This window comes from Oncorhynchus mykiss, chromosome 12 (genome assembly GCF_057628025.1).
Source record: "Oncorhynchus mykiss isolate SJ-2025 chromosome 12, ASM5762802v1, whole genome shotgun sequence".
NCBI classification, from domain to species: Eukaryota; Metazoa; Chordata; class Actinopteri; order Salmoniformes; family Salmonidae; genus Oncorhynchus; species Oncorhynchus mykiss.
Window position 1 is genome coordinate 8802984 of NC_143033.1, and position 26722 is coordinate 8829705.

General features: G+C 43.9%; 1 protein-coding gene across 2 annotated transcripts in view; it reads right to left on the reverse strand.

The window, feature by feature from the left end:
* LOC110536914 (AF4/FMR2 family member 1) overlaps window positions 1-26722 on the reverse strand; it is a 78037-nt gene that overhangs the window by 26833 nt on the left and 24482 nt on the right. For both annotated transcript variants that reach the window (XM_036936810.2, XM_036936811.2), the window contains exons 4-9: window positions 12542-12583; window positions 11203-11289; window positions 10724-10760; window positions 9599-9653; window positions 5327-5480; window positions 2736-3707 (exon numbers count right to left, since the gene is read on the reverse strand). In XM_036936810.2, the coding sequence (XP_036792705.1) occupies window positions 2736-3707; window positions 5327-5480; window positions 9599-9653; window positions 10724-10760; window positions 11203-11289; window positions 12542-12583 (1347 nt within the window). The remainder of the gene's footprint in view (window positions 1-2735; window positions 3708-5326; window positions 5481-9598; window positions 9654-10723; window positions 10761-11202; window positions 11290-12541; window positions 12584-26722) is intronic.

Genomic DNA, 26722 nt, shown 5'->3' on the forward strand with positions numbered 1-26722 from the left:
TAGGATGGTGTGTATAGACAGTAGTTATATAGGATGGTGTGTATAGACAGTAGTTATATAGGATGGTGTGTATAGACAGTATGGACAGTAGTTATATAGGATGGTGTGTATAGACAGTAGTTATATAGGATGGTGTGTATAGACAGTATGGACAGTAGTTATATAGGATGGTGTGTATAGACAGTAGTTATATAGGATGGTGTGTATAGACAGTAGTTATATAGGATGGTGTTTATAGACAGTAGTTATATAGGATGGTGTGTATAGACAGTAGTTATATGGGATGGTGTGTATAGACAGTAGTTATATAGGATGGTGTGTATAGACAGTATGGATAGTAGTTATATAGGATGGTGTGTATAGACAGTAGTTATATAGGATGGTGTTTATAGACAGTAGTTATATAGGATGGTGTGTATAGACAGTATAGACAGTAGTTATATAGGATGGTGTGTATAGGCAGTATAGACAGTAGTTATATAGGATGGTGTTTATAGACAGTAGTTATATAGGATGGTGTGTATAGACAGTATAGACAGTAGTTATATAGGATGGTGTGTATAGACAGTATAGACAGTAGTTATATAGGATGGTGTGTATAGACAGTAGTTATATAGGATGGTGTGTATAGACAGTAGTTATATAGGATGGTGTGTATAGACAGTAGTTATACAGGATGGTGTGTATAGACAGTATGGATAGTAGTTATATAGGATGGTGTGTATAGACAGTAGTTATATATGATGGTGTGTATAGACAGTAGTTATATAGGATGGTGTGTATAGACAGTAGTTATATGGGATGGTGTGTATAGACAGTAGTTATATAGGATGGTGTGTATAGACAGTATGGACAGTAGTTATATAGGATGGTGTTTATAGACAGTAGTTATATAGGATGGTGTGTATAGACAGTAGTTATATAGGATGGTGTGTATAGACAGTAGTTATACAGGATGGTGTGTATAGACAGTATGGATAGTAGTTATATAGGATGGTGTGTATAGACAGTAGTTATATATGATGGTGTGTATAGACAGTAGTTATATAGGATGGTGTGTATAGACAGTAGTTATATGGGATGGTGTGTATAGACAGTAGTTATATAGGATGGTGTGTATAGACAGTATGGACAGTAGTTATATAGGATGGTGTTTATAGACAGTAGTTATATAGGATGGTGTTTATAGACAGTAGTTATATAGGATGGTGTGTATAGACAGTAGTTATATGGGATGGTGTGTATAGACAGTAGTTATATAGGATGGTGTGTATAGACAGTATGGACAGTAGTTATATAGGATGGTGTTTATAGACAGTAGTTATATAGGATGGTGTTTATAGACAGTAGTTATATAGGATGGTGTGTATAGACAGTAGTTATATGGGATGGTGTGTATAGACAGTATGGATAGTAGTTATATAGGATGGTGTGTATAGACAGTATGGACAGTGAGTAAACGTGACTTGCTATATAATGAAGCAGGCAGACGTCGAGACTTTCCGCTACGGTTTGATTGAACGCTAAAATGTGCCACAACGAGTGACCTAAACAACTGAGCGTGTTATGATCGTCAGCGCCAGGCGCGTCGGTTACAGTATCTCAGAAACAGCTGGCCTCCTGGGCTTTTTCACGCACGAGTGTCTAGGGATAACAGAGGATGGTACGACAAAAAACATCCAGTCAGCGGCAGTTACGTGGGGTCGAGGGAAAAAAACACATCCAGTCAGCGGCAGTTACATGGGGTTAAAAAAAAAAAGACGCTTGAGAGGTCGAAGGAGAATGGCAAGAATCGTGCAAGCTAACAGGCAAATAACAGAGCAGTACAACAGTGGTTCGCAGAGCGGCATCTCGGAACGCACAACACATCGTTCCTCGTCACGGATTGGCTATTTGCAGCAGACGACCACACAGGGTTCCACTCCTATCAGCTAAAAAAAAGAAGAAGCAGCTTCCGTGGGCACGAGATCACCAACACTGGACAACTGAGGAGTGGAAAAACAGTGCCTGGTCCGAACGAATCCTGGTTCTCTGTTGCGTCATGATGATGGCATGAGTCCATGGACCCATCCTGCATGGTGTCAACAGTACAGGCTGGTTGGCGGTAGTGTAATGGTGTGAAGAATGTTTCCCTGGCATACGTTAGTCACTAAGGTGCAGGGTAGAGTACTGGGTGATAGCTGGCTAGTAACAGTGACTGAAGTTCAGGGCGGAGGCCTGCTAATGGTGACTGTTATAACAGTCTGATGGCCTGGAGATAGAAGCTGTTTCTCAGTCTCTCGGTCCCAGCTTTGATGCACCTGCACGGTCTCTGCCTTCTAGATGGTAGCAGGGTGAACAGGCCGTGGCTCAGGTGGCTGAGGTCCCTGATTGGGGGGGGGGGGGGGGGGAGAGTAGGTGTCGTGGAGGGCAGGCAGTGTGCCCCCGGTGATGAGTTGGGCTGACCGCACCACCCTCTGGGAGAGACCTGCGGTTGCGGACGGTGCAGTTGCCGTAAACGTTACGTAACAGGAAGGTGTACAGGAAGTACGGGACACTGTGTCTGCCGGGATGATAGCAAGCACAATGATAGAGTACGATAGGACTGTTGATACACTTGGCTAGGAGTGGGAGAAGGTTACTACTACTACTACAAAAGGACTGCAGAACCCAAACCAGCTCATCAAGCAAAAACAACAACCACTACTAAATCAGCAACACCACAAATATCATTTCATCATAAAAAGCCAACCTACCGGTCTCTTCTTGCAGACTTTGGTAGGGATGGGGGCAGCGGGGTTGGTGTCCCCCCTCTCTGGGGCCGTGGTGGGTCCCTTCCTGATGGCTGGCTCCTGGCCCCCTGAAGAAGGCCTGGAACCCTGGGAGGGAACCCTGGAAAGCAGGCTCAATTCTATCTTTACCAGCAGGGCCCGTGGAGGACCTTGGCAGACCCTGGAAGCTTTGGCTGAGGACTCCCGCTTGGCCTTGTGTGCTGGGTCTAGAGAGTGGCGCCGGGGCTTCTTTTGGCCCTTCTGAGGGGCCGGGAGGGTCTCTGTCCTGACACTGATGGTCTTCACCAAAGCTGGGGCTGGCTGGTCTACCTCCTGGGCAGGACTGGGACTAGGAGACTTCTCCCGCTTACAGTCCAGCACCAGAGTGACCTTGGGGCCACCCTGTGACGCTGGTTGTTCGGTCTTCTTCTCAGAGGTGCCACGCTTGGCAGGCTTCCTGCTGTTTGTTTTGGCTCCGCTGCTCTTGCTATTGCTGTGGCCGGTTTTCGTTTTGACCTTTGGCCTGTCTGTGAACGAGGTGTCTTTGTCACGGGGGACCACCTCCACACTCTCCACCTGTAACCCAGCCTGAGGGTCTTCAGGTCGGGGAGCCTTGGCTGGTCTGGAGGGGTGTTTGTTCCCCACTGTCTTTCTCTGGCTGCTGCTGTTGCTGCTGTTCCCAACGTGCGAGGTGGCCGGGGACTTGTGTTGGACATGCTGGTTGTGGGCAGCTTCTTCACTGCGTTGAGGTTTGGCTTCGCCGTCACTGAACTCTGAGCGACGTGGGGGTGTGTTGGATTTGTAGTCCCTGGGAGGAATGGCCTCCTCCTCATGGCTCTGCTGCTGTTTGGGTAGAGGGCTCAGTAGAGCGTCACTCTGGCTCTCTGTGCTGGGGTTCTGCTGGCTCACTCTGATCCAGTTGTTCAACTGCCAGTTAGTCACCACGGGGCCCTCCGCCTGGACAGACAATATATGATCAATGAAAAGAAACACAAATATATATTAGTGGGTGGCTGCTGAGGGGAGGACGGCTCATAAGAATGGCTGGAACAGAACGAATGGAATGGCATCAAACACCTGGAAACCATGGAAACCATGCTCCAGTCCATTACCACGAAAATAAATAAAATAAATATATTTTAGTACCAGTCAAAAGTTGACTCCTATGGACAGTGACTTCCTGACTTACTATTTTCTCAATTGTAGAATTATAGTGAAGACATCACAACTATGAAATAACACATATGGAATCATGTAGTAACCCAAAAATGTGTTAAATAAATCATTTCAATTAACAGGTGTGTGCCTTGTTAAAAGTTAATTTGTGGAATTTCTTTCCTTCTTAATGCGTTCGAGCCAATCAGCTGTGTTATGACAAGGTAGGATTGGTATACTGAAGACAGTCCATCATTACTTTAAGACATGAAGGTCAGTCAACATGGAACATTTGAAGAACTTTGAAAGTTTCTTCAAGTGCAGTCGCAAAAACCATCAAGATCCATGATGAAACTGTCTCTCATGAGGACCGCCACAGGAAAGGAAGACCCAGAGTTACCTCTGCAGCAGAGGATAAGTTCATTGGAGTTAACTGCACCTCAGAAATTGCAGCCCAAATAAATGCATCACAGAGTTCAAGTAACAGACACATCTCAACATCAACTGTTCAGAGGAGACTGTGTGAATCAGGCCTTCATGGTTGAATTGCTGCAAAGAAACCACTACTAAAGGACACCAATAATAAGAAGAGACTTGCTGGGGCCAAGAAACACAAGCAATAGAACAGTGGGAATCTGTCCTTTGGACTCATCAGACCAAAACGACAGATTTCTACTGGAAAAAACTGTCAAAGTTCTTCAAATGTTCTATATTGACTGTGGTTTCTCTTTGCTTATTTGAGCTGTTCTTGCCATAATACAGACTTGGTCTTTTACCAAATTGGGCTCTCTTCTGTATACCACCCCTACCTTGTTACAACACAACTGATTGGCTCAAACGCATTGAGGAAAAAAAAACATCCAATAATTAATTTTTAACAAGGCACACCTGTTGATTGAAATGCATTCCAGGTGACTACTTCATGAAGCTGGTTGAGAGAATGCCAAGAGTGTGCAAAGCGGTCATGAAGGCAAAGGGTGCCTACCTGGCAAGAACCTCAAATATATTTTGATTTGTTTAACACTTTTTTTGGTTACTACATGATTCCATGTGTGTTATTTCATAGTTTTGATATGTTCACTATTATTCGACAATGTAGAAAATAGTACAAATAAAGAAAAACCCTAGAATGAGTAGGTGTGTCCCCACGTTTGACTGGCACTGTATCAATTAAAAGACAAAGCAAGTTGCATGAGAATTACAGACAAGACAGACAATATAACATCAATGTAAAGAAACATATTGGACCAGGCGCAGATTAGAGGCCTAAATCTAGTTCTGAGATTGTCCATTGAGCAAGTTTATTTTAGTCCGGGACTTTAATTTGTGTCCAGGAAATTTGACCCCACAGTGTATATGATCAAAGCACGTTACTTAAGTGTTCTGAGTGCATGACTAATCAGTGTGCTGTGCGATTGTACCTTTGTCACAGGTGGGCTACTACTCCTGAGGGGCTGTGGGGGGGCCTCTGTCCCACTCTCACTGCTCTCACTGCCTGACTCCGACCCTGAGCTGCTCTCAGAGTCACTGGAGCTGGCTGACTCCACCCCACTGGAATGTGCTGCTGTAACCGTACTGGGGGACCAGAAAGAGAAAGAACAGGGTTACAACCATACTGAGACCGAGTAGAGTCACTCGCAACCAGAGAACACAGAGACAGACCCAGATTCAAATCAGATAAGCAGGTTAAGATAGGACAGAGAATGAAAGTTTCATATCCTGACACAGCATGACAAAAAAAAAAAAGCAATACTGTTTTATAAAAAAAAAGCAATGTATCGAGTTAAGATTAGGGGTGAATCGGTGATGACATTTTGTCAGCCGGTTATGGTCTAATAAAATCCATTCAATATTCATCTAATGTCTAATAAAATTCATTTAATATTCACCATTACAAAAAGTGGTTTGCCTTCTATTCCATCTGAGTAAATAGGCATTTTAAGATCATAGATTTAGCCAGTGGTAATTTGTGGAATAGACACCGGCTGGAATGCGGTTTTAACCAATCAGCATTCAGGATTAGACCCACCCTTATATAAGTGGCTGTGCACCATGCCACAGGCTGTAGGCCAGTCCATTGCAGACCGAGTGCTCATATGAAGTGGCTATGTTGAGCGACCATAAATGTGATGTGTAGCATAAGGTAACCATCCACTATACCTAATAATACAGTCCACACTCAAAAAGGTGATTACTAGAATATTTCATTTTGGAGTATAGGCTAGCTAGACCAATTACGTACCAAAGACATGTTAAAAATCACACAGTGTAGGGTGTCTTCTTTCAGATGGGACGTTAAAACGGGTGTCCGTCCTGACTCTCTGTGGTTATTAAAGATCCCATGATACTTATAAGAGCAGGGGTGTTAACCCTGGTGTCCTGGATAAATTCCCAATCTGTCCCTCGTACCATCATGGCCACCTAATCATCCCCAGCTTACAATTGGCTCATTTATCCCCCCTCCTCTCCCCTGTAACTATTCTCCAGGTCGTTGCTGTAAATGAGAATGTGTCCTCAGTCAACTTACCTGGTAAAATAAAATAAAAAAAGGTAAAAAAATATATTTTGTAAACGTTTATCTGCCACCCGTAATATGCAGTAGGCTATGATTGGGCCCATGCATATGCATTAACTAATATTCTTATGGGTGTTTTGGAATTAATCACCCCCCCTTAGAAAGCGCTGTCTGTTTCATTATGTTAGGCTTTGAAACAACATCCACAATGACCATGTTTTACACTCAGTTTCAACCTGCTGTTGAACTTCCATCTTGAAATTGATAAAATCACAGTGAGGTGAGTTTTAAAAAGCACGATACTGTTTTGATGATAAGTGTTTGATGTGACTTTAGATTTAATTTGCATTGATGTCAGAGTGGTTAGAGGGACAATAGATCCATGAGTTCGAGGCCATTAGTACACCTGAACGTTGTTAGCAAGTTGGGTACTACAAACGCATGTCCAGAATGGATAAAAGGAGGCTACTGAGACCCAACGGTCACGTGGAATATTACCGCGGCCATGACTCCCGGTGTGGCGGTAATACGGTCACCAGAACAGCCCTAGTTAAAGATGGTGATTTTCCCCTGCAACGTCGCCATAAACCCCGAGTTAAGGGCTACCTACACAAAATTAATATAGCCAAGGCTAGGTGGCATAGCTGCAATTTGACAAGAGATGGGCACATTCCATGAGCTAGCAAAATATTTGGCCCCCTAAGAGTGAGTGGAGGATGATGATGCGCGTGTTGACTCATTACCAGTGGTCAACCGTGGTTATATCAGCGGGGCGGACGAGTTTAGGGTCACAAAATATTGTGTGGATGAAGGGTGGGCGGGCGGGTTGAATAAAGAGAATACAATTCCTTAAAAACCATAAAATGTATAATTCTTGTGAAATGTATATCTACAGGCTATATTTTAGGCATTTATTTTCAGCTATCTGGCATCCTTGACTAAAGCCTAAGGCATAACTGCACTCACGCCAAATAGCCTGCCTACAAGGCAAAAAAGGACAATGTCGGAGTTTAATTCAGTAAAAGAGAGAATAAATAAATAGATAAATGTTTGCTAAAGATTTGGTGACGTGGTAAAAAAGGATGATAGCAGTGATTTTATGCGTGATGATTGTGAGGCGCCATACATATTCGACAGTCACAAGACGGGCACTTCTAATAGTGCTAAGGGAACTTGCAGGGATACTGTTCAGATGGGTGAAATGTAAACTAAAAATCTGGACACTGGACTGTACGTCTTGAACCTCTCACATTGCCTTAATCTTAACTCCTGCAGAATGAAGCATTCCTTGCATTATCATGACACACCAAATTAAAAAAGGCAACATTTTCACTCGGGAACAAGAGTGGAGAAATATGATTTCTTTCTTTCAGAATTTTGAGAGAGTGTGAATGTGCAGTTCGATATCATCTGTAGAGGTACTTTCTTCACCAACGTCATAAAAGCTGATTTTTTTAATTATACTAATCATCCAGGCCAAACTGAAATATTATCAGAAACACGTTGAGTCGTTTTTCACAGATTTCTATTTCCTTACCACCGGTCAAAAGTTTAGACGGAAAATATTTTTTTGTTATTGCATTTTCTCCCCGGTCCCTAAAACGTCTTTGCTCCACGAAAGAAGCAGAGATGACAAAGAAAACTTTACACAGTTGTGAAACTAAATTGAAGCGTTCATTCTATCGATTTATGACATTCTGGTGAGCAAGGGTTGATTTAGTCTTCTAGGGCAACATATAATGACAGAAGAGAAGCTGTATGTATCTAATTATAGACAAAGTTGACTAACAATTAGCCTACCAAAATGTTGGAGGCGATAAGCAGGAACATATCTAAAATCAGGCAAAAAGAAATCCTGCAGGCATGCCTGTCACTCTGACAGAGCTCCAGTTCCTCTGTGGAGATTTGGGAACCTTACGGTTTTCAGGTATAGGTGAGTGAAAAGGGGGATACTGTAGAGCTCTTTCACCATCCACCCAACCTGTACTGTAGCTAGAAATAGGATTGTCAGCCCACCTGTCTATTGTAATAGGACTGTCCCCTGGGTGCATACACCAACAGAAGCCGTTTACGCTTGGGGCCCACTAGCCCGAGCCCTCAACGCCTTCCTGTGCTCAGGTGTTGTGGGGGGGGGGGGGGGGTCACTTGGGGAACACTTGGTTTCGGAGGTCCCCATCACACACAGGTGAGGTGCATGCATGACATGGCGTTTTTGTATGTCATATTGTAAGGGGACTTCATCTCATCTCAATAGTTTTGGTACGTAATTTCGCGGCTGTTTTTTTTTTTTGACCATGTCCTCACTGACGTTAAAGAGACGAGGTGGGAATCTCCCAGCTGTGTTCTACTACAACACACAGAAAGGTGTTTAGATAAGAAACTGTGACACACACGGCTGTGTGAGGACACTGGCCCTCTGCAGGCTCAGTCTGTAAAGAGAGAAATGGAATATGTGGCAGAGGCTCCTGCTATGTGTCCCTGCCGGTGAAATCTCTAATCTGTGAGCAGGGTGGTCAAATCTGCTGGTGAAGGGCCTCCTCTGGTTAAGGGTGCTGTACTGCAGCGCCAGCTGTGCCACCAGAGACCCTGGGTTCGCGCCCAGGCTCTGTCGTAACCGGCCACGACCGGGAGGTCCGTGGGGCGACGCACAATTGGCCTAGCGTCATCCGGGTTAGGGAGAGTTTGGCCGGTAGGGATATCCTTGTCTCATCGCGCACCAGCGACTCCTGTGGCGGGCCGGGCGCAGTGTGCACTAACCAAGGTTGCCAGGTGCACGGTGTTTCCTCCGACACATTGGTGCGGCTGGCTTCCGGGTTGGATGCACGCTGTATTAAGAAGCAGTGCGGCTTGGTTGGGTGGTGTATCGGAGGACGCATGACTGTCAACCTTAGTCTCTCCCGAGCCCGTACGGGAGTTGTAGCGATGAGACAAGATAGTAACTACTAAAAAATACAAAAAAATTGGATACCACGCACGAAATTGGGGAGAAAAAGGGGTAAAATTAAATAAATAAATAAATAAATAAATCTGCCGGTGAAACCTCTAATCTGAGAGCGGGGGGGGGGGGGGGGGTTATAGGGTCACCGCAACGTTTTCAACCCGAACAGAAGGCCAGGGCCTGGGGCACAGCGTAGCTCCTCGTTGGGGACTTGACACAGGGTGAGAAGGGTATACTCACCATGAGCTCTGTTGACAGATGGAGGGCGGGGCTAGTGGAGGTGATCCATAGTGTTCTGGGAAGAGAAGAGGGAACACCAAAACAACATCATTACTAAAAACGCAGACAGAATAAAGGACGCAGCAATAAACAGCATCACGGCCGGTCACCAAATCAGTCAGCTCAGTGGAGGAGATCCAGGCATACGAGGTCAATCAAGGGTCAGAGCTCATTTGAGAGAAGCTAGCGGTTTATTATTTCTTGGCCATCCAGTTCAATAGACGGGGAGATGAACAATATGGACAACTTTCTAACTGCGGGGGACCAGAGGTTTAAGTGTTTGTGACGGCGTCCGCCGGCGATGACAATAGATAGAGAGGGCGAGCGAGAGGGCGAGCGAGAGGTCGGGCGAGCGAAAGATCGAGTGCGAGCGAGCGAGAGTTCGAGCGAGCGAAAGAGGGCGAGCGAGCGAAAGAGGGCATAAAGAGAGCGAGCGACAGGAGTGGAGGAAGTGACCATTCCTCCAGTAGTTTTGATGTTAAGAGGCCATGGGAGGGTTTTACAATCTGACACCAAAAGGGAAGGTGTCGTTGTGGTGGATTGAGAAAGAGAGAGGAGTGAAAGGGAAGGAAGGAGAGCGAGCAAGATACACACAGAGAAACAAATGTAGATAAAGCAAGAGAGGGCACCCAGCTGGCATTTACAGCACAACCACGGAAACAGGGCTGCACAAGAGCGACCCCCCATCAACTGCCAATGAGCTAATAAAAGCCTTGTTCTACTTTAAGAAGTACATTGCTGAGCTAGTGTTTAACTTCATGTTGTAATATGGTATATCCAGTGAGTATAGACTCCCAATCCCCCACATTAACATGTTGTAATATGGTATATCCAGTGAGTATAGACTCCCAATCCCCCACATTAACATGTTGTAATATGGTATATCCAGTGAGTATAGACTCCCAATCCCCCACATTAACATATTGTAATATGGTATATCCAGTGAGTATAGACTCCCAATCCCCCACATTAACATGTTGTAATATGGTATATCCAGTGAGTATAGACTCCCAATCCCCCACATTAACATGTTGTAATATGGTATATCCAGTGAGTATAGACTCCCAATCCTCCACATTGACTTACTTTGTCCTGGAGACGCAGGTGGGACATGCTGTGCTTCCTGTGAGGGGACAAAGTAGAGGCGACCAGCCTTAGTGACACACACACGACAAGGGAGGCGTTATGCTTTCCCTCAGAATCTACGACAACAGACTACAACACTGATGATTAACATATGTAGTGTAGGTGCTGTGAATGACTGACTAAGTGGAACACGCGTGTAAGATATTATTTTTTTTTTGGGGGGGGGGGGGATTCTAAGTTGCTAGTAGAGTAGAACCCATGGCCTGAAGTGTTTAAGGTTGAATACCTAAAGCTAATACAATAGTGTGTAGTTGCAGTAAGTTGTGCATCTCAGGCAACGCAGAGGGCCTTCAGGCTCAGAGGGCCTTCAGGCTCAGAGGGCCTTCAGGCTCAGAGGGCCTTCAGGCTCAGAGGGCCTTCAGGCTCAGAGGGCCTTCAGGCTCAGAGGGCCTTCAGGCTCAGAGGGCCTTCAGGCTCACCTTGACTGGGAAGGAGAACTTGGAGGGCTCAACTGTGCTGGGCGTCTGGATGGCAGTCAGGAGAGGAGGCCAGGAGTGGGTCATTTCCTGAAGTAGGCAGAGAGAGAGGGGAGTCAACCCAGCGAGGAGGACTAACTACCCTACCCAGCAGGACCCAGAGAGGAGGACTAACTACCCTACCCAGCAGGACCCAGTGAGGAGGTCGAGGAGGACTAACTACCCTACCCAGCAAGACCCAGAGAGGACTAACTACCCTACCCAGCAGGACCCAGTGAGGAGGTCGAGGAGGACTAACTACCCTACCCAGCAAGACCCAGAGAGGACTAACTACCCTACCCAGCAGGACCCAGTGAGGAGGACTAACTACCCTACCCAGCAAGACCCAGTGAGGAGGACTAACTACCCTACCCAGCAGGACCCAGTGAGGAGGTCGAGGAGGACTAACTACCCTACCCAGCAAGACCCAGAGAGGACTAACTACCCTACCCAGCAGGACCCAGTGAGGAGGACTAACTACCCTACCCAGCAAGACCCAGTGAGGAGGACTAACTACCCTACCCAGCAGGACCCAGTGAGGAGGACTAACTACCCTACCCAGCAGGACCCAGTGAGGAGGACTAACTACCCTACCCAGCAGGACCCAGTGAGGAGGACTAACTACCCTACCCAGCAGGACGACTAACTACCCTACCCAGCAGGACCCAGTGAGGAGGACTAACTACCCTACCCAGCAAGACCCAGAGATGACTAACTACCCTACCCAGCAGGACCCAGTGAGGAGGACTAACTACCCTACCCAGCAGGACCCAGTGAGGAGGACTAACTACCCTACCCAGCAGGACCCAGTGAGGAGGACTAACTACCCTACCCAGCAGGACCCAGTGAGGAGGACTAACTACCCTACCTAGCAGGACCCAGAGAGGACTAACTACCCTACCCAGCAGGACCCAGTGAGGAGGACTAACTACCCTACCCAGCAGGACCCAGAGAGGACTAACTACCCTATCCAGCACGACGACGAGGAGGACTAACTACCCTATCCAGCAGGACCCAGTGAGGACAAGGAGGACTAACTACCCTATCCAGCAGGATGAGGACTAACTACCCTACCCAGCAGGACCCCTATGACGCATTCATACAGCACATGAAGTGGGGTTCTGTCCTGAATAAATGCTAGTTAGCTCTTTAAACATGGGTTGGATTTAACACAGGAATGTGAAAAGTGGCCATGTGCTCAGCAACTAAATCCCTCTTTTAGCCACGATGATAATGAACACTAGCAAACTGAGCAACCTCCACCTCTACACGATTCATTAGTAAAGATTTGAGAAGTGCTTACCCTCAGAATGTCTTCCACACAGTCAGCTTCATGTGACAGCGTCTGGAAGGCAGCATAACACTGTTTGAGTGACACAGAAACCAGCCAATAGGGGAAGCTTGAACAAAACACATACACGCATGGTGGTAAATGCACTGAAACAACTACGATCAAGTGACTTTCCCTGACACACACACACACACACACACACACCCCTGATACAGTCCAGTGAGCTTGAGAAGAGGCCCCTTCTCAGAGGTCAGACTGAGGCCAGGACAGGGTGTGTGTGTGTGTGTCATCCATGATTGGAATCTCAGAGCTCAAAAGATGGTCACAGGATTTCAGTTCAAGTTCGGACAATCAAAGAATTTGCCTTTTTGGGTGGATTTTCATATTTAACAGCTTGCCGCCTTTTTAGTTCTCTCTCGTCATCGTATGTCACACAAACAAATAATACATGTTCAAGATTTGGGATAATTGTTTACAGCAATGTCTTAAGTTGTTTCTTATAAGAACAGCAATGTCTTGAGTGCACAGACATGTCAACTAAGGCTTACATGATTTAGGCTATTCATTGATAGGAATGTAAAAAAGTCAGGAACGATGTAGCGCGCATCAAATTATTTGATCAGATTAACATTCTGGGACACATTCTGACAACACAAACAACAGTATTCTGTTGTCACTTCAGCTTAGGTCAGCTGAGCCAAGCCGTTTTCAGTGAAACATTTCAACTGACTGGTTTCCGAAGCCAATAGAGTACCAAAGACAGACTTTTAAAAGATGTAGGCCTAAATTACACCATGTCGGGGATTTTTCTGCCATTGTAATCCTTGGGCGGGTCACCTACAGTGCCTTGCGAAAGTATTCGGCCCCCTTGAACTTTGCGACCTTTTGCCACATTTCAGGCTTCAAACAAAGATATAAAACTGTATTTTTTTGTGAAGAATCAACAACAAGTGGGACACAATCATGAAGTGGAACGACATTTATTGGATATTTCAAACTCTTAACAAAATCAAAAACTGAAAAATTGGGCGTGCAAAATTATTCAGCCCCCTTAAGTTAATACTTTGTAGCGCCACCTTTTGCTGCGATTACAGCTGTAAGTCGCTTGGGGTATGTCTATCAGTTTTGCACATCGAGAGACTGAAAAACCTCCTTGCAAAACAGCTCGAGCTCAGTGAGGTTGGATGGAGAGCATTTGTGAACAGCAGTTTCCAGTTCTTTCCACAGATTCTCGATTGGATTCAGGTCTGGACTTTGACTTGGCCATTCTAACACCTGGTTATGTTTATTTTTGAACCATTCCATTGTAGATTTTGCTTTATGTTTTGGATCATTGTCTTGTTGGAAGAAAAATCTCCGTCCTAGTCTCAGGTCTTTTGCAGACTCCATCAGGTTTTCTTCCAGAATGGTCCTGTATTTGGCTCCATCCATCTTCCCATCAATTTTAACCATCTTCCCTGTCCCTGCTGAAGAAAAGCAGCAAACCATGATGCTGCCACCACCATGTTTGACAGTGGGCATGGTGTGTTCAGGGTGATGAGCTGTGTTGCTTTTACGCCAAACATAACGTTTTGCATTGTTGCCAAAAAGTTCCATTTTGGTTTCATCTGACCAGAGCACCTTCTTCCACATGTTTGGTGTGTCTCCCAGGAGGCTTGTGGCAAACTTTAAATGACACTTTTTATGGATATCTTTAAGAAATGGCTTTCTTCTTGCCACTCTTCCATAAAGGCCAGATTTGTGCAATATACAATAAAAGGATTGTTGTCCTATGGACAGAGTCTCCCACCTTCAGCTGTAGATCTCTGCAGTTCATCCAGAGTGATCATGGGCCTCTTGGCTGCATCTCTGATCAGTCTTCTCCTTGTATGAGCTGAAAGTTTAGAGGGACAGCCAGGTCTTGGTAGATTTGCAGTGGTCTGATACTCCTTCCATTTCAATATTATCGCTTGCACAGTGCTCCTTGGGATGTTTAAAGCTTGGGAAATCTTTTTGTATCCAAAATCCGGCTTTAAACTTCTTCACAACAGTATCTCGGACCTGCCTGGTGTGTTCCTTGTTCTTCATGATGCTCTCTGCGCTTTTAACGGACCTCTGAGACTATCACCGTGCAGGTGCATTTATACGGAGACTTGATTACACACAGGTGGATTGTATTTATCGTCATTAGTCATTTAGGTCAACATTGGATCATTCAGAGATCCTCACTGAACTTCTGGAGAGAGTTTGCTGCACTGAAAGTAAAGGGGCTGAATAATTTTGCACGCCCAATTTTTCAGTTTTTGATTTGTTAAAAAAGTTTGAAATATCCAATAAATGTCGTTCCACTTCATGATTGTGTCCCACTTGTTGTTGATTCTTCACAAAAAAATACAGTTTTATATCTTTATGTTTGAAGCCTGAAATGTGGCAAAAGGTCGCAAAGTTCAAGGGGGCCGAATACTTTCGCAAGGCACTGTATATATATATTTTTTTAATGACGATACCGTCAACATATCCTATTTGTATGTTCTTTCAGTTGTGACATTGTGTGGTTTCAGAGGTGTCACCACGGGTCCCAGAGGTAGTGGGGAAATTGTTTTTAACCTCACCAACTCCAGACCCTTCACACAGAAAGAGACAACAGCGATTGGACAAAAACTAAAACTGGGCTGAACTGGCTGTATGCAGGGTTGCATGGTAAAGGCCTTTGCATCTGTAATTTAAAAATAAATACTCAGTAGTTCATCACTATGGTATTGATTGATTCATTCCAGTCAATCATCTTGGATTAAAAAGGAGTAGGTAGCCTAACCAACTGAAGCTTGAATATAAACCAAATTTGACCATTCACATTTTCTCAGAACACAAATAAAATTGGCCTATTTTAGGCTATAAATATAATTGCTTCCCTCTGGACCAGATGGGATCTAGGCTTCCTGCACCTGTGGTTGTCGTCAGCTCTAGGCTGCCTGTGGTTGTCGTCAGCTCTAGGCTACCTGTGGTTGTCGTCAGCTCTAGGCTACCTGTGGTTGTCGTCAGTAGGCTGCTCTAGGCTACCTGTGGTTGTCGTCAGTAGGCTGCTCTAGGCTACCTGTGGTTGTCGTCAGCTCTAGGCTACCTGTGGTTGTCGTCAGCTCTAGGCTACCTGTGGTTGTCGTCAGCTCTAGGCTACCTGTGGTTGTCGTCAGTAGGCTGCTCTAGGCTACCTGTGGTTGTCGTCAGTAGGCTGCTCTAGGCTACCTGTGGTTGTCGTCAGTAGGCTGCTCTAGGCTACCTGTGGTTGTCGTCAGTAGGCTGCTCTAGGCTACCTGTGGTTGTCGTCAGCTCTAGGCTACCTGTGGTTGTCGTCAGCTCTAGGCTACCTGTGGTTGTCGTCAGTAGGCTGCTCTAGGCTACCTGTGGTTGTCGTCAGTAGGCTGCTCTAGGCTACCTGTGGTTGTCATCAGTAGGCTGCTCTAGGCTACCTGTGGTTGTCGTCAGTAGGCTGCAGTTGATCAGACGGCAGAATGTTGACAAATCCTATTTGGTGGTGGGTATAGCTTCCATATGAAACAGCCTGATGCAAATCCGCAGTGAATTCACTTACACCCCCGTTTTCCGTCACAATTTGCTTTTACCACATGTAATGATTTGCACGACATTGCTAAAAAATGCAGTCTGGTTTGTTGTAATGTTGTACAGTAAGTGTACTGTAACGATTAACCCTCATATGAATATGCATTTTTTTAAATAGGCTAATGTTACTTGATGAAGACATGCTGTTAGCAACTCTGAGCTTTTGTCTTGAAGCTAAAAATGAAAGGAGTGTAGCCTACAGACGAGAAGAATGACCCCCTCGTCTGCACATGCTTGTTAATTGTTGCATTACTCAAGAGTGTAATGTGGTTAAGATGAAGTCGCTTGCATAGTTCAGGCACCCCTCTACACACAACAGTGAGTTAATTAGTTTTAATTCAGCCGTGTAGGTGTTTCATTTGTTTTGTCTGTCAGACTGACTCATCAACATAACAGCACTCAGACGCTTAACCACCGACTCCTAGGCTACGTCCCCAAATTCCCCATATAGAGCACTATTTTTAACCAGGGCCCTATGGTTTCTAATCAAAAGTAGTGCACTATGTAGGGGATAGGGTGCCATTTTGGGACAAACACCACCAAAACAGTAGAATGTCAAACACACAGGCAATTACAAATCAGACTTCTCTCCTCAGACTACTGCTGCACCATAACAGTGGTTAGGGGTTAGTGCCTAACAACTACTGTACTCCAACATACCATCTTGGAAGTGAAATATTTGCTTATAAAAAACTATGGAAGGGATTATGTCCCCGACACGGTAATTCCTCAACAACAACAAAAAGCTTCAGCACAAAACATGGTGTTGTGTGACAAGTCTTTCACTGTTTAACCCCCCCCCCTCCCCTTCCTCAGGTTTCCATGTTTCAGATAAGAGGACTAAAAGTGGTCTTCACTCCGGTCACAGCGATAGTTACGTAAGGCAAATGTATTGTGCTGCTGAAGGGAGGGCTGAGTGGAGAACTGCTGCTGGCAAGCTCTCAGTGGCAGCTGAGGTCAATAGCTGCCTGGCTGGCTACCACACAAACAGCACTAAGCGTGGAGGGGTGGAGGGGCTTTTCTCTCTGTTGGAGTGAACAATGCCACACCGCAGCACAAACACAGCCTGGACGGGAGAGCCACTTAATACTTAGCCAACCGGTGCTGACTAGGTCATTAAATGTAGATAGCCACACATCAAGGGTTCCAGGATTTAGTCTTTAGAAGAGGTGTGTGTGTGTGTGTGTGTGTGTGTGTGTGTGTGTGTTGGCTACTACTGCTCAGACAGAACTACACATCACCTGGGGCTGGGCGAAGAGAGAGGGGCATCCCAACCTAACATGTAAATCAAAGTTTATATGTGGCATACACAGATTTGTGGATGTTATCGCAGGTGCAGCGAAATGCTTAAGTTTCTAGCTACAACAGAGCAGCAATATGTAGCAACACACACATCCACAAGTTTATAAAATAATTAAGACAGAATGAGCAGTATCAAAAAGAGAAATACGAGTCCGGAATACAAAATATATACGAAACGGTTCCGTATTTCACTGAAAAAATAAAACGTTTTGTTTTTCGAAATGATAGTTTCCGGATTTGACCATATTATTATTATTATTAACCCAAGGCTCGTATATTTCTGTGTTTTATTATATTATAATTAAGTCTATGATTTGATAGAGCAGTCTGACTGAGCGGTGGTCGGCAGCAGCAGGCTCGTAAGCATTCATTCAAACAGCACTTTAATTCATTTGCCAGCAGCTCTTCACAATGCTTCAAGCATTGCGCTGTTTACGACTTCAAGCCTATCAACTCCCGAGATGAGGCTGGCAATTAGAAGACCTATTAGAACATCCAATAGTTAAAAGGTCTACATGAAATACAAATGGTATAGAGAGAAATTATCTACCTCACTTGCTTTGGCAATGTTAAACACATGTTTCCCATGCCAATAAAGCCCTTGAATTGAATTGAATTGAAATAGTATAATAACTACAACCTAAAACTTCTTACCTGGGAATATTGAAGACTCATGTTAAAAGGAACCACCAGCATTTCATATGTTCTCATGTTCTGAGCAAGGAACTTAAAACGTTAGCTCTCTTACATGGCACATATTGCACTTTCATTCAGTATTGTTGCAATTGTCATTAATACAAATACATACATATATATATATATAAATAATTGTATATATATAAATAATTATATATATATATTTTTAAATCAGCCGATTAATCGGTATCGGCTTTTTTTGGGGGTCCTCAAATAAATCGGCATCAGCGTTGAAAAATGATAATCGTCCAACCTCTAATCAATACATACACAAACTATCTAGGTCAAATAAGGACCATGTGTCATGTGGTGTCGATGTATCTTTTTTTTTTTTTTTAACCAGGTTTGCTGCTTAATTTGAGCAATATGAGATGGAACAGAGTTGCATGCAATAAGGGCTCTATATAAAATACTGAATGCCTTCTTGAATTTGTTCTGGATTTGGGGACTGTGAAGAGACCCTTGGGTCTGGTGTGGTAAGTGTGCGTTTCAGAGCTGTGCTTTATCAACACTTTCTTATAAGAAGGAAGAAGTGATGCAGACAGTCGCTACTCAACTCTTAGCCAAGAGAGACTGGCATAGTATTTATAGTAGTATAGTATTTATAAAATCAGCTCTCTGATTACAATGGGCCAGCTAAAGCTTAACTGTATTTTCTAGCAGCACTTGACCACATGACTGGACAATAATCAAGATAAAAACTAGAGACGGCAGGACTTGCTTTGTGTAGTGTGTCAAAAAAGCAGAACATCTACTACGGACTGACCTTTCCCTATCTTTACAACCACTGAATCTATATAGTTCTAACCGAGACAGTTTACAAGCCAAGGTTAACAACAAGCAATTTAGTCTCCTCAACTTGTTCAACAGCCACACCATTCACTACCAGATTCAGCGGAGGTCTAGCGCTTAGGGAATGATTGTACCAAATACAGCGCTTTAAGTTGTAAGAGATGTTCAGGACGAGCTTAATACTGCCCACCCATTCCAAAACTCGTCGTTATGGGCTTCGGTGACCTCATTAACTGTGGTCGCTAACGTGTACAGTACCAGTCAAGTTTGGACACCTGTTCATTCAAGGTTTTTTTTTTTTTTTTTACTATTGTAGAATAATATTGAAGATATCAAAACTATGAAATAACACATGGAATCATGTAGTAACTCAAAAATATATTTTGATTTCTTAAGTAGCCACCCGTTGCCTTGACAGCTTTGCACTCTTGGCATTCTCTCAACCAGCTTCATGAGGAATGCTTTTTCAACAGTTTGAAGTAGTTCCCCCATATGCCGAGCACTTGTTGGCTGCTTTTCCTTCACTCTGTGGTCCAACTCACCCCAAACCATCTCAATTGGGTTGAGTTTGGGCGATTGTGGAGGCCAGGTCATCTGATGTAGCACTCATCATTCTCATTCTTGGTCAAATAGTCCTTACACAGCCTGGAGGTGTGCTGGGTCAGTGTCCTTTTGAAAAACAAATGATAGTGGGACTAAGAGCAAACCAGATGGGATGTCGCTGCAGAACACTGTGGTAGCGTGTGCCTTGAATTCTAAATAAATCAGTGTCACGAGCAAAGCACCATCACACCACCACCTCCATGCTTCACGGTGGGAACCACACACGTGGAGATCATCCGTTCACCTACTCTGCGTCTCACAAAGACAAAGCTCAGATTTCCACCGGTCTAATGTCCATTGCTCGTGTTTCTTGGTCCCAGCAAGTCTCTACTTATTGGCGTCCTTTAGTTGTGGTTCCTTTGCAACAATTTGACCATGGGGCGGCAGGGTAGCCTAGTGGTTAAAGCGTTGGACTAGTAACTGGAACGTTGCAAGTACAAATCCCCGAGCTGACAAGGTACAAATCTGTCGTTCTGCCCCTGAACAGGCAGTTAACCCACTGTTCACGCAGTCTCCTCTGAACAGTTGATGTTGAGATGTGTCTGTTACTTGAACTCATTTATTTGGGTTGCAATCTGAGGTGCAATTAACACTAATGAACTCTGGGTCTTCCTTTCCTGAGAGCCAGTTTCATCATGGCACTTGATTGTTCAAGTGAAGTTGCAAAAACCAACTTTAAAAGTTCTTGAAATTTTCCAGATTGACTTATCTTCATGTCTTACTGTCGTTTCCCTTTGCTTATTTGAGCTGTTCTTGCCATAATATGGACATGGTATTTTACCACCCCTACCTCATCACAACACAACTGATTGGCATTAAGAAATTCCACAAATTCACTTTTAAACAAGGCACACCTGTTAATTGAAATGCATTCCAGGTGACTACCTCATGAAACTGGTTGAGAAAATGCCAAGAGTGTGCAAAGCTGTCAAGGCAAATGGTGGCTAATTTGAAGAATCTCAAATACATTCACAAAAGGCTTTAATATCAGTGGGGTGTCATCGGTAAATATATTTTATAAACTAGGAGGGCCTACATGTTTGATATTCCATTAAAGAAAACATTCTGAGTTCTATTAGATACATTGCTATATCATGGATTCAGAGCTAAGGTTGAAAATCCATAAAACAAGTTCTCAACAGGTTATGGTCAATAATTTCAAAGGCTGCACTGAAATCTAACAGTACAGCTCCCACAATCTTATTGTCAGTCATGTGTATCAGTGCAGTCAGAACATGTTGATTGCCTTTTTCTACAAGCATGCTAAAAGTCTGTTCATTTGTTTACTGAGAAATAGCATTGTATTTGGTCCCAAAAAATCCCAACTGTTTGCTAAGAGCTGGAAGCAAGCTTATGGGTCTGCTGTTAGAGCAGGTAAAGGCCGCTTTACCACTCATGGGTAGCGGAATGACTTTGGCTTCCCTCCAGGCCTGAGGACAAAGAATTTCCTCTATTAAAGACATGACAGACAGGAGTGGCTATAGAGTCAGCTACCATCCTCAGTAGCTTTTCATCTAATACCCTGACTACACTGCACGCGTCACGTGCGTTACAAAATTAATTTAGAAATCTATATTATTCAATTATTGCGCGCGCCAACGAGCGTCTGCGTTGCCAAGGGCTAAAATAGACAGTCAGTTCTATTTGTGACGCAGATCGTGCTGCAAGTCCTGCCTCTATCTCCTCATTGGTTTATAGAAGCAGGTACCCACGTGCCATCTCCTCATTGGTTATACCCACATGGTGATTGAAAGACGAACTGTGTTGCTGGCCGTAGTGGTAATACTATGAAAGTTTAGATGGCTATCCCCATATAAGTTCAAAGATGAAAAAGCCTGGAAGGTGGAGAGATGACTAGAAATGACTCTGTTGACCGTTTTGTGTGTGGATTAATTGTCGGGTAGAGGACCTTGTGCATTTCAGGTAAAATAACTATGTTTATATCCAAGGACGAATTAGCTAGCAAATGCAAGCTAGCTAAATTGCCATAAATGTTTAATGCTTTTCGACCTGTCCCCAAATTAATGTAATTGGTTCAGTTTGTTTCGATATTTTAACCTGCGTGTCATGATCGCGTTTGGTGTGGGGGGACAAAATAAATTGATGCACGATGGCACACGCACGCAGCCGGTTTGGGTTCCGTGTCAGTTGTCAATGCCAGGAGTTCAGTATTGAGCAATAATTTTTCCACCTGTCCCACACTAACTTTACAAAATTATAACTTAGTGCTTTTCTTTCATTATTCATTTTTTTATGCCTGAATACGATGGCTCACTGTTCGTTGTTGGCATTAACTGCTTAAGTTCGCCCACTTTGCCAATGAGGTAATCATTAAAATAATAGCCAACATTACATACTTTTGTAATGAATAAGCCATCTGATTCAGTGGAGTTCAATGTGTCTTTCTACCCACAACGTAATTTAAAGTATGCCAAAGTTATTTCCCATATCATTGATATTGGCTTCATAAGTTTCTTATTTTTGTTAAGTTTAGTCACAATTTCCAGTAAGTGAGCCAGACTTAAACAGTCCTTTTGACCCCCCCCCCCCTCCTCCAACATCTTTCAACCATACCATTTTTCAATTCCTCATCAATCCATGGAGCCAGTTTTAAAAAGTTAGTTTAACAGTTGCCCATGTTTATCAATAATTGGAAGAAGCCATTTCATAAATTCATTAAAAGGCGTAGCGTCTGGATGTTCCTTATTAAAATCACATCAGACCAACACACATTTTTTTACATCATTCACATAGTCACAGCAAAAACTTTGATGATCCAAGACTATTTTAGGCCCAGCTTTAGGAACCTTGGTTGTCCTAGATATAGTCACTATATTGTCATCATTACATCCAATGTGTGTGTATACAGCTTTAGAAGAGAGTTCTACAGTATTAGTAAAAATGTGATCAATGCATGTGGATGATCTTGTTCCTTTACAGTATTAGTAAAAATGTGATCAATGCATGTGGATGATCTTGTTCCTGTCGTGTTTGTAAACACCCTGGTAGGTTGATTAATAACCTGAATCAGATTACAGGCAGTGGGTAGTGAAGCTTCCTGTTGAGCGGACAGCTTGATGAAAGACAGCCAATATTCAGGTCCAAAAGAAAGTACACCTCTGTGTTTACACCAGCGGGCATTTCACACACATTATTTAGATACTGACTGTTGGCACTTGGTGGCCTATTAGCAACACCCCAAAATAATAGGCTTTAGATGAGGCAGGTGAACCTGCAACCACAACACTTCAATAGCACTTGACATGAGATTTTTCTCTAAGCGTTACTGGGATATGGCTCTGAATATATATAGCAACACCTCCCCCATAGGCATTCCTGTTACTACTGCTGTATCAAATTAATTATCTAAGCGAGTCTCAGAAACGACTAATATATGTATGCCATCAGATGTTAGCAAGTTATTGATTTCATGAACCTTATTTCTAAGGTTACATATTAATATGGGCTATTTTCAGCCCTTTCTTGGGTAGCTTCTCCAAGATAGACATAATATGGAAAAGAGCAAACAAAGCAAAATATACATTTAGTCCATTAATCATTTGGTGTGTGTGTTTGTGTGTGTGTGTGTGTTTGTGTGTGTGTGTGTGCTGCAGCATTGAAGCTACATTACCCATAGGCTTGGCTCTCTCGTTCCTTCCAGGCTCCTGGGAGGGAGGGTGGACAATGAGCCGGTCATATCAGATGTAAGCAATGTTCCCACACGCTCTGGCAGCTTTCATGGCTGGGATAGTTATTTTCTCTTCTGGCCCACAGCTTCAGGGTAATCCTCGTTGCGGAAGATGTACACTCCTTTCAAGTTCTTGGCTCTTTCCAGAACCACTACCTTGTCCTTGAACCTCAGGAACTTGGCGACTATCGGCCTGGGCCTGTCACCTGGGCCGGTGGTGGGTTTTCCAGTCCTATGGGCACACTCCAACTCAGATCTTCCTGTGGTATATCTTCAGTTTCTCCGAGACAATTTCCCTCACTTTGTCCAGACTCCGTCCAATCTGGCATAAGCTAACCATTTAGCTTTCTAGCTAACTAGCTAGTAAATTAGGTATGCTAATCTATAAATTAGGGCCTAATAAAAAAAAATGTATTTAAATGGACTAATTTCCTTTTATGAATTGTAACTCAGTAAAATCATTGAAGTTTGTTCTTCAGTATAGATAATGTATGGAAAAACTGTCTACAATGTACATATGAAGTGGGTAAAACAGTATGTAAACATTATTAAAGTGACCAGTGTTCAATGACTATGTATATAGGGCAGCAGTCTCTATAGGGACAGTGTCTAAGGTTCTGGGCAGGGTACCAAGGCCGGCTAATGATGACTAACAGCCTGATGGCCTGGAGATAAACAGCTTCTTTCAGTCTCTCGTTCCCAGCTTTGATGCACCTGTACTGTCTCTGCCTTCTAGATGGTAGCAGGGTGAACAGGCTGTGGCTCAGGTGGCTGAGGTCCTTGATCTTCTTGGCCTTCTTGTGACACCGGGTGCTGTAGATCTCCTGGAGGGCAGGCAGTGTGAGGTTGCAGGCGGTGCAGAATGCTCTCATTGGTGTATCTGCAGAAGTTTGTGAGGGTCTTAGGGGTCAAGCAAAATTTCTTCAGCCTCTTGAAGGGGGCGGTCGTTTTGACAATATCGCAATATAATTTTTGCGCTAGTTGGCTGCATCTGAACATAAATACCAGTATTTTTCCTTCATAGCTTATTCTCCATCTTGTTTTTAAATAGGGAGCAGAAAAAAATGTCTGCGCTAGTATTTCCATGACTGATCAAAACTTGTTTTCTCGTGTCTCCATCTTGTCCCTCTGCAGCAGACATATGGTGAGCAATGTTTGGAACATCGAATTACAATATATAGAGTTGTAACACACATTGTATCAGCACTGAAGTATCATGATAATATGGTATCACGAGGTCCCTGGCAGTCCTACAGAGTATGCCTCGAAATGTCAAGATTAGTCTTCTTTTTTTTTTTTTTTTTAACTCTGTAGCCAAGATGAATCATAATTACTGCCAACACGACACACCCTTCTTTCCAAACTCCATACTACTGTAGAGTCGGCCACCAGACTACTGCTCAACCACATTCCAACACACACGACTAACCAACGCTGGGGATCTAGGATGGGGTACAATGGCATGGACTGTTTCCAAACAGGAACCATGTCTGGATCACAACAAACAATCACCATAGCAACACCACCTCACTGCATTCAATATGTGTACCAGACAGGCAGTATTGTCTAGCTACTTTGAGTATTGCAGTTCTAGGTGAGGAGACTTAGGCTGTGTTTACATAGGCAGCCCAATTATAGACAAAAGATCTGATTGGTTAAAAGACCAAAAAGTAGAAAAACATCAGAATTCGGCTGAATAAAGCCTTAGAAAATGTACAACTGTGTGATAAAAATCTAGGAATCTGTTTGGCCTACCTTGAGTTTGGCCAGTGGCTACAGAGAAGCCTCCTCAACAACCATGTATTACTACTACTGACTGTGATCGTCTCACTGCGTGTTAACAAGCACCAGACTGCCGGGCCTGATGACAGTGTGCGCGTGTGGGCGTTTTGCTGAAGTGCAAAGCCACACAAAAACACACACCCCATTTCTCGGAGCGCCTTTTACTTCAGCCTCGTCACTGACCCCAAAAGAAGACTTTCCTGACTGTCCCCACTACTAAGCATACGTCATTATGTCCAACATGAGTGCTACAGATCCAACGCATTACTATGTTTAGTCTCGGCTTCACTTCTGTTTATTAGTACTTTATTTTAAAACATTTACTGAGCGTATTGAAGACTGTTCACAAGCAAGCATTTCTTTAGTTTTAGTTCATAGGTCTGTGTGGAAACTTATTGAACCAAACAGTTTCTCTCCGTACCTTCAGCCCCACTCAAAAAGTTCCCAGGTGCCTCAGAGTCTGAGTTGCCCAGGCAAACAACCAGAGAGAGAGAGAGAGATTATTGTGCTAAATTCCATTGTTAAAAATCGCAGAAGCATTACACTACTGTATGACTGAGGCAAGGCTTAGACAGCAGAGTAGAGCACAATGCTTCAAGTAGCCGGAGCAGGCAGCTTCAAGCTCGATAACCAATGGAACCCCAGACACAAAAAAAAAAAAACACCTCTACATCACCCACTCTCCAGGACATTCACTATGGATTCAAATCAACGAAACATCAGGACTGCATGTGTTCAGTAGGACACAACATTGTGGAATGTTCAGATAGAAATATATAATCTAGAACAGATGTGCCTCTCTGACAATGACTAGGAGAGTTATCTGACCCCGTCAGCTCTATTTGTGTTCAGTTTGTAGAGTGAGGGGTGAGTTGAAGGTTCGGGGTTATGAGTCACTACACAGCTATCCTCTGCCGGATTAGCGCCCGCAATGGGTGGAAACGGCAGCCTGCCAAATCAGCACTGCTGGGTTAGTGTCCACGTGTACCAGGGCCAGGCGAGGCAGGGGCCAGGGCAGGGCGAGAAAGGGGTCCCCAACAATGAGCAGAGCTGCTGCAGGTGCAGCTTGGGCTGTGGGTAGGGAGGGTGAGAGGGAGGGGGGGGGGGGGGGACAGGCCACATTCCACATAAGAGAGACGGTTAATATATTTGGATTGTGGACAAGCCTTGGAATGGCTGGATTAATAAAACTAATGACGTGTGCCGCTCTGCTCTCAGGAGACGTCCTCACTGGGGGCGGAGAGAAAGTTGGAGAATAATCTTGGCTCAAAACAGTATCGTCAACAAGCTCAGCTCTTCCAGGGTTTATACATAGAAAAGTCTTGGAAGGGTAACATAAAAAAAAATAATAATAATAATCATCAGGGAGAATCTAAAATTCAAAAAAAAATGTCATGGTATGATTGGTTTTGTTATAATGTTTGAGTCACTCAGAATAAGAATACGGCATAAAGCATGGCAAAATGTGTAAAATAGCAGGAAACTAGGTTTAAAACTGTAAAGATTTCTCTCCGCCCCATGGCAAAATGTGTAAAATAGCAGGAAACTAGGTTTAAAACAGTAAAGATTTCTCTCCGCCCCATGGCAAAATGTGAAGAACCACTTTAAAACAGTTAAATGTTCTCTGCTACCGAGGGGAAATAAAATATTAGATCGGAGACCACGCCATTGGTCAAACCCTCGCCATGCCCACCACCAAGCCCCATTTTGATCCAGAAAAAACCCTGTGAAAA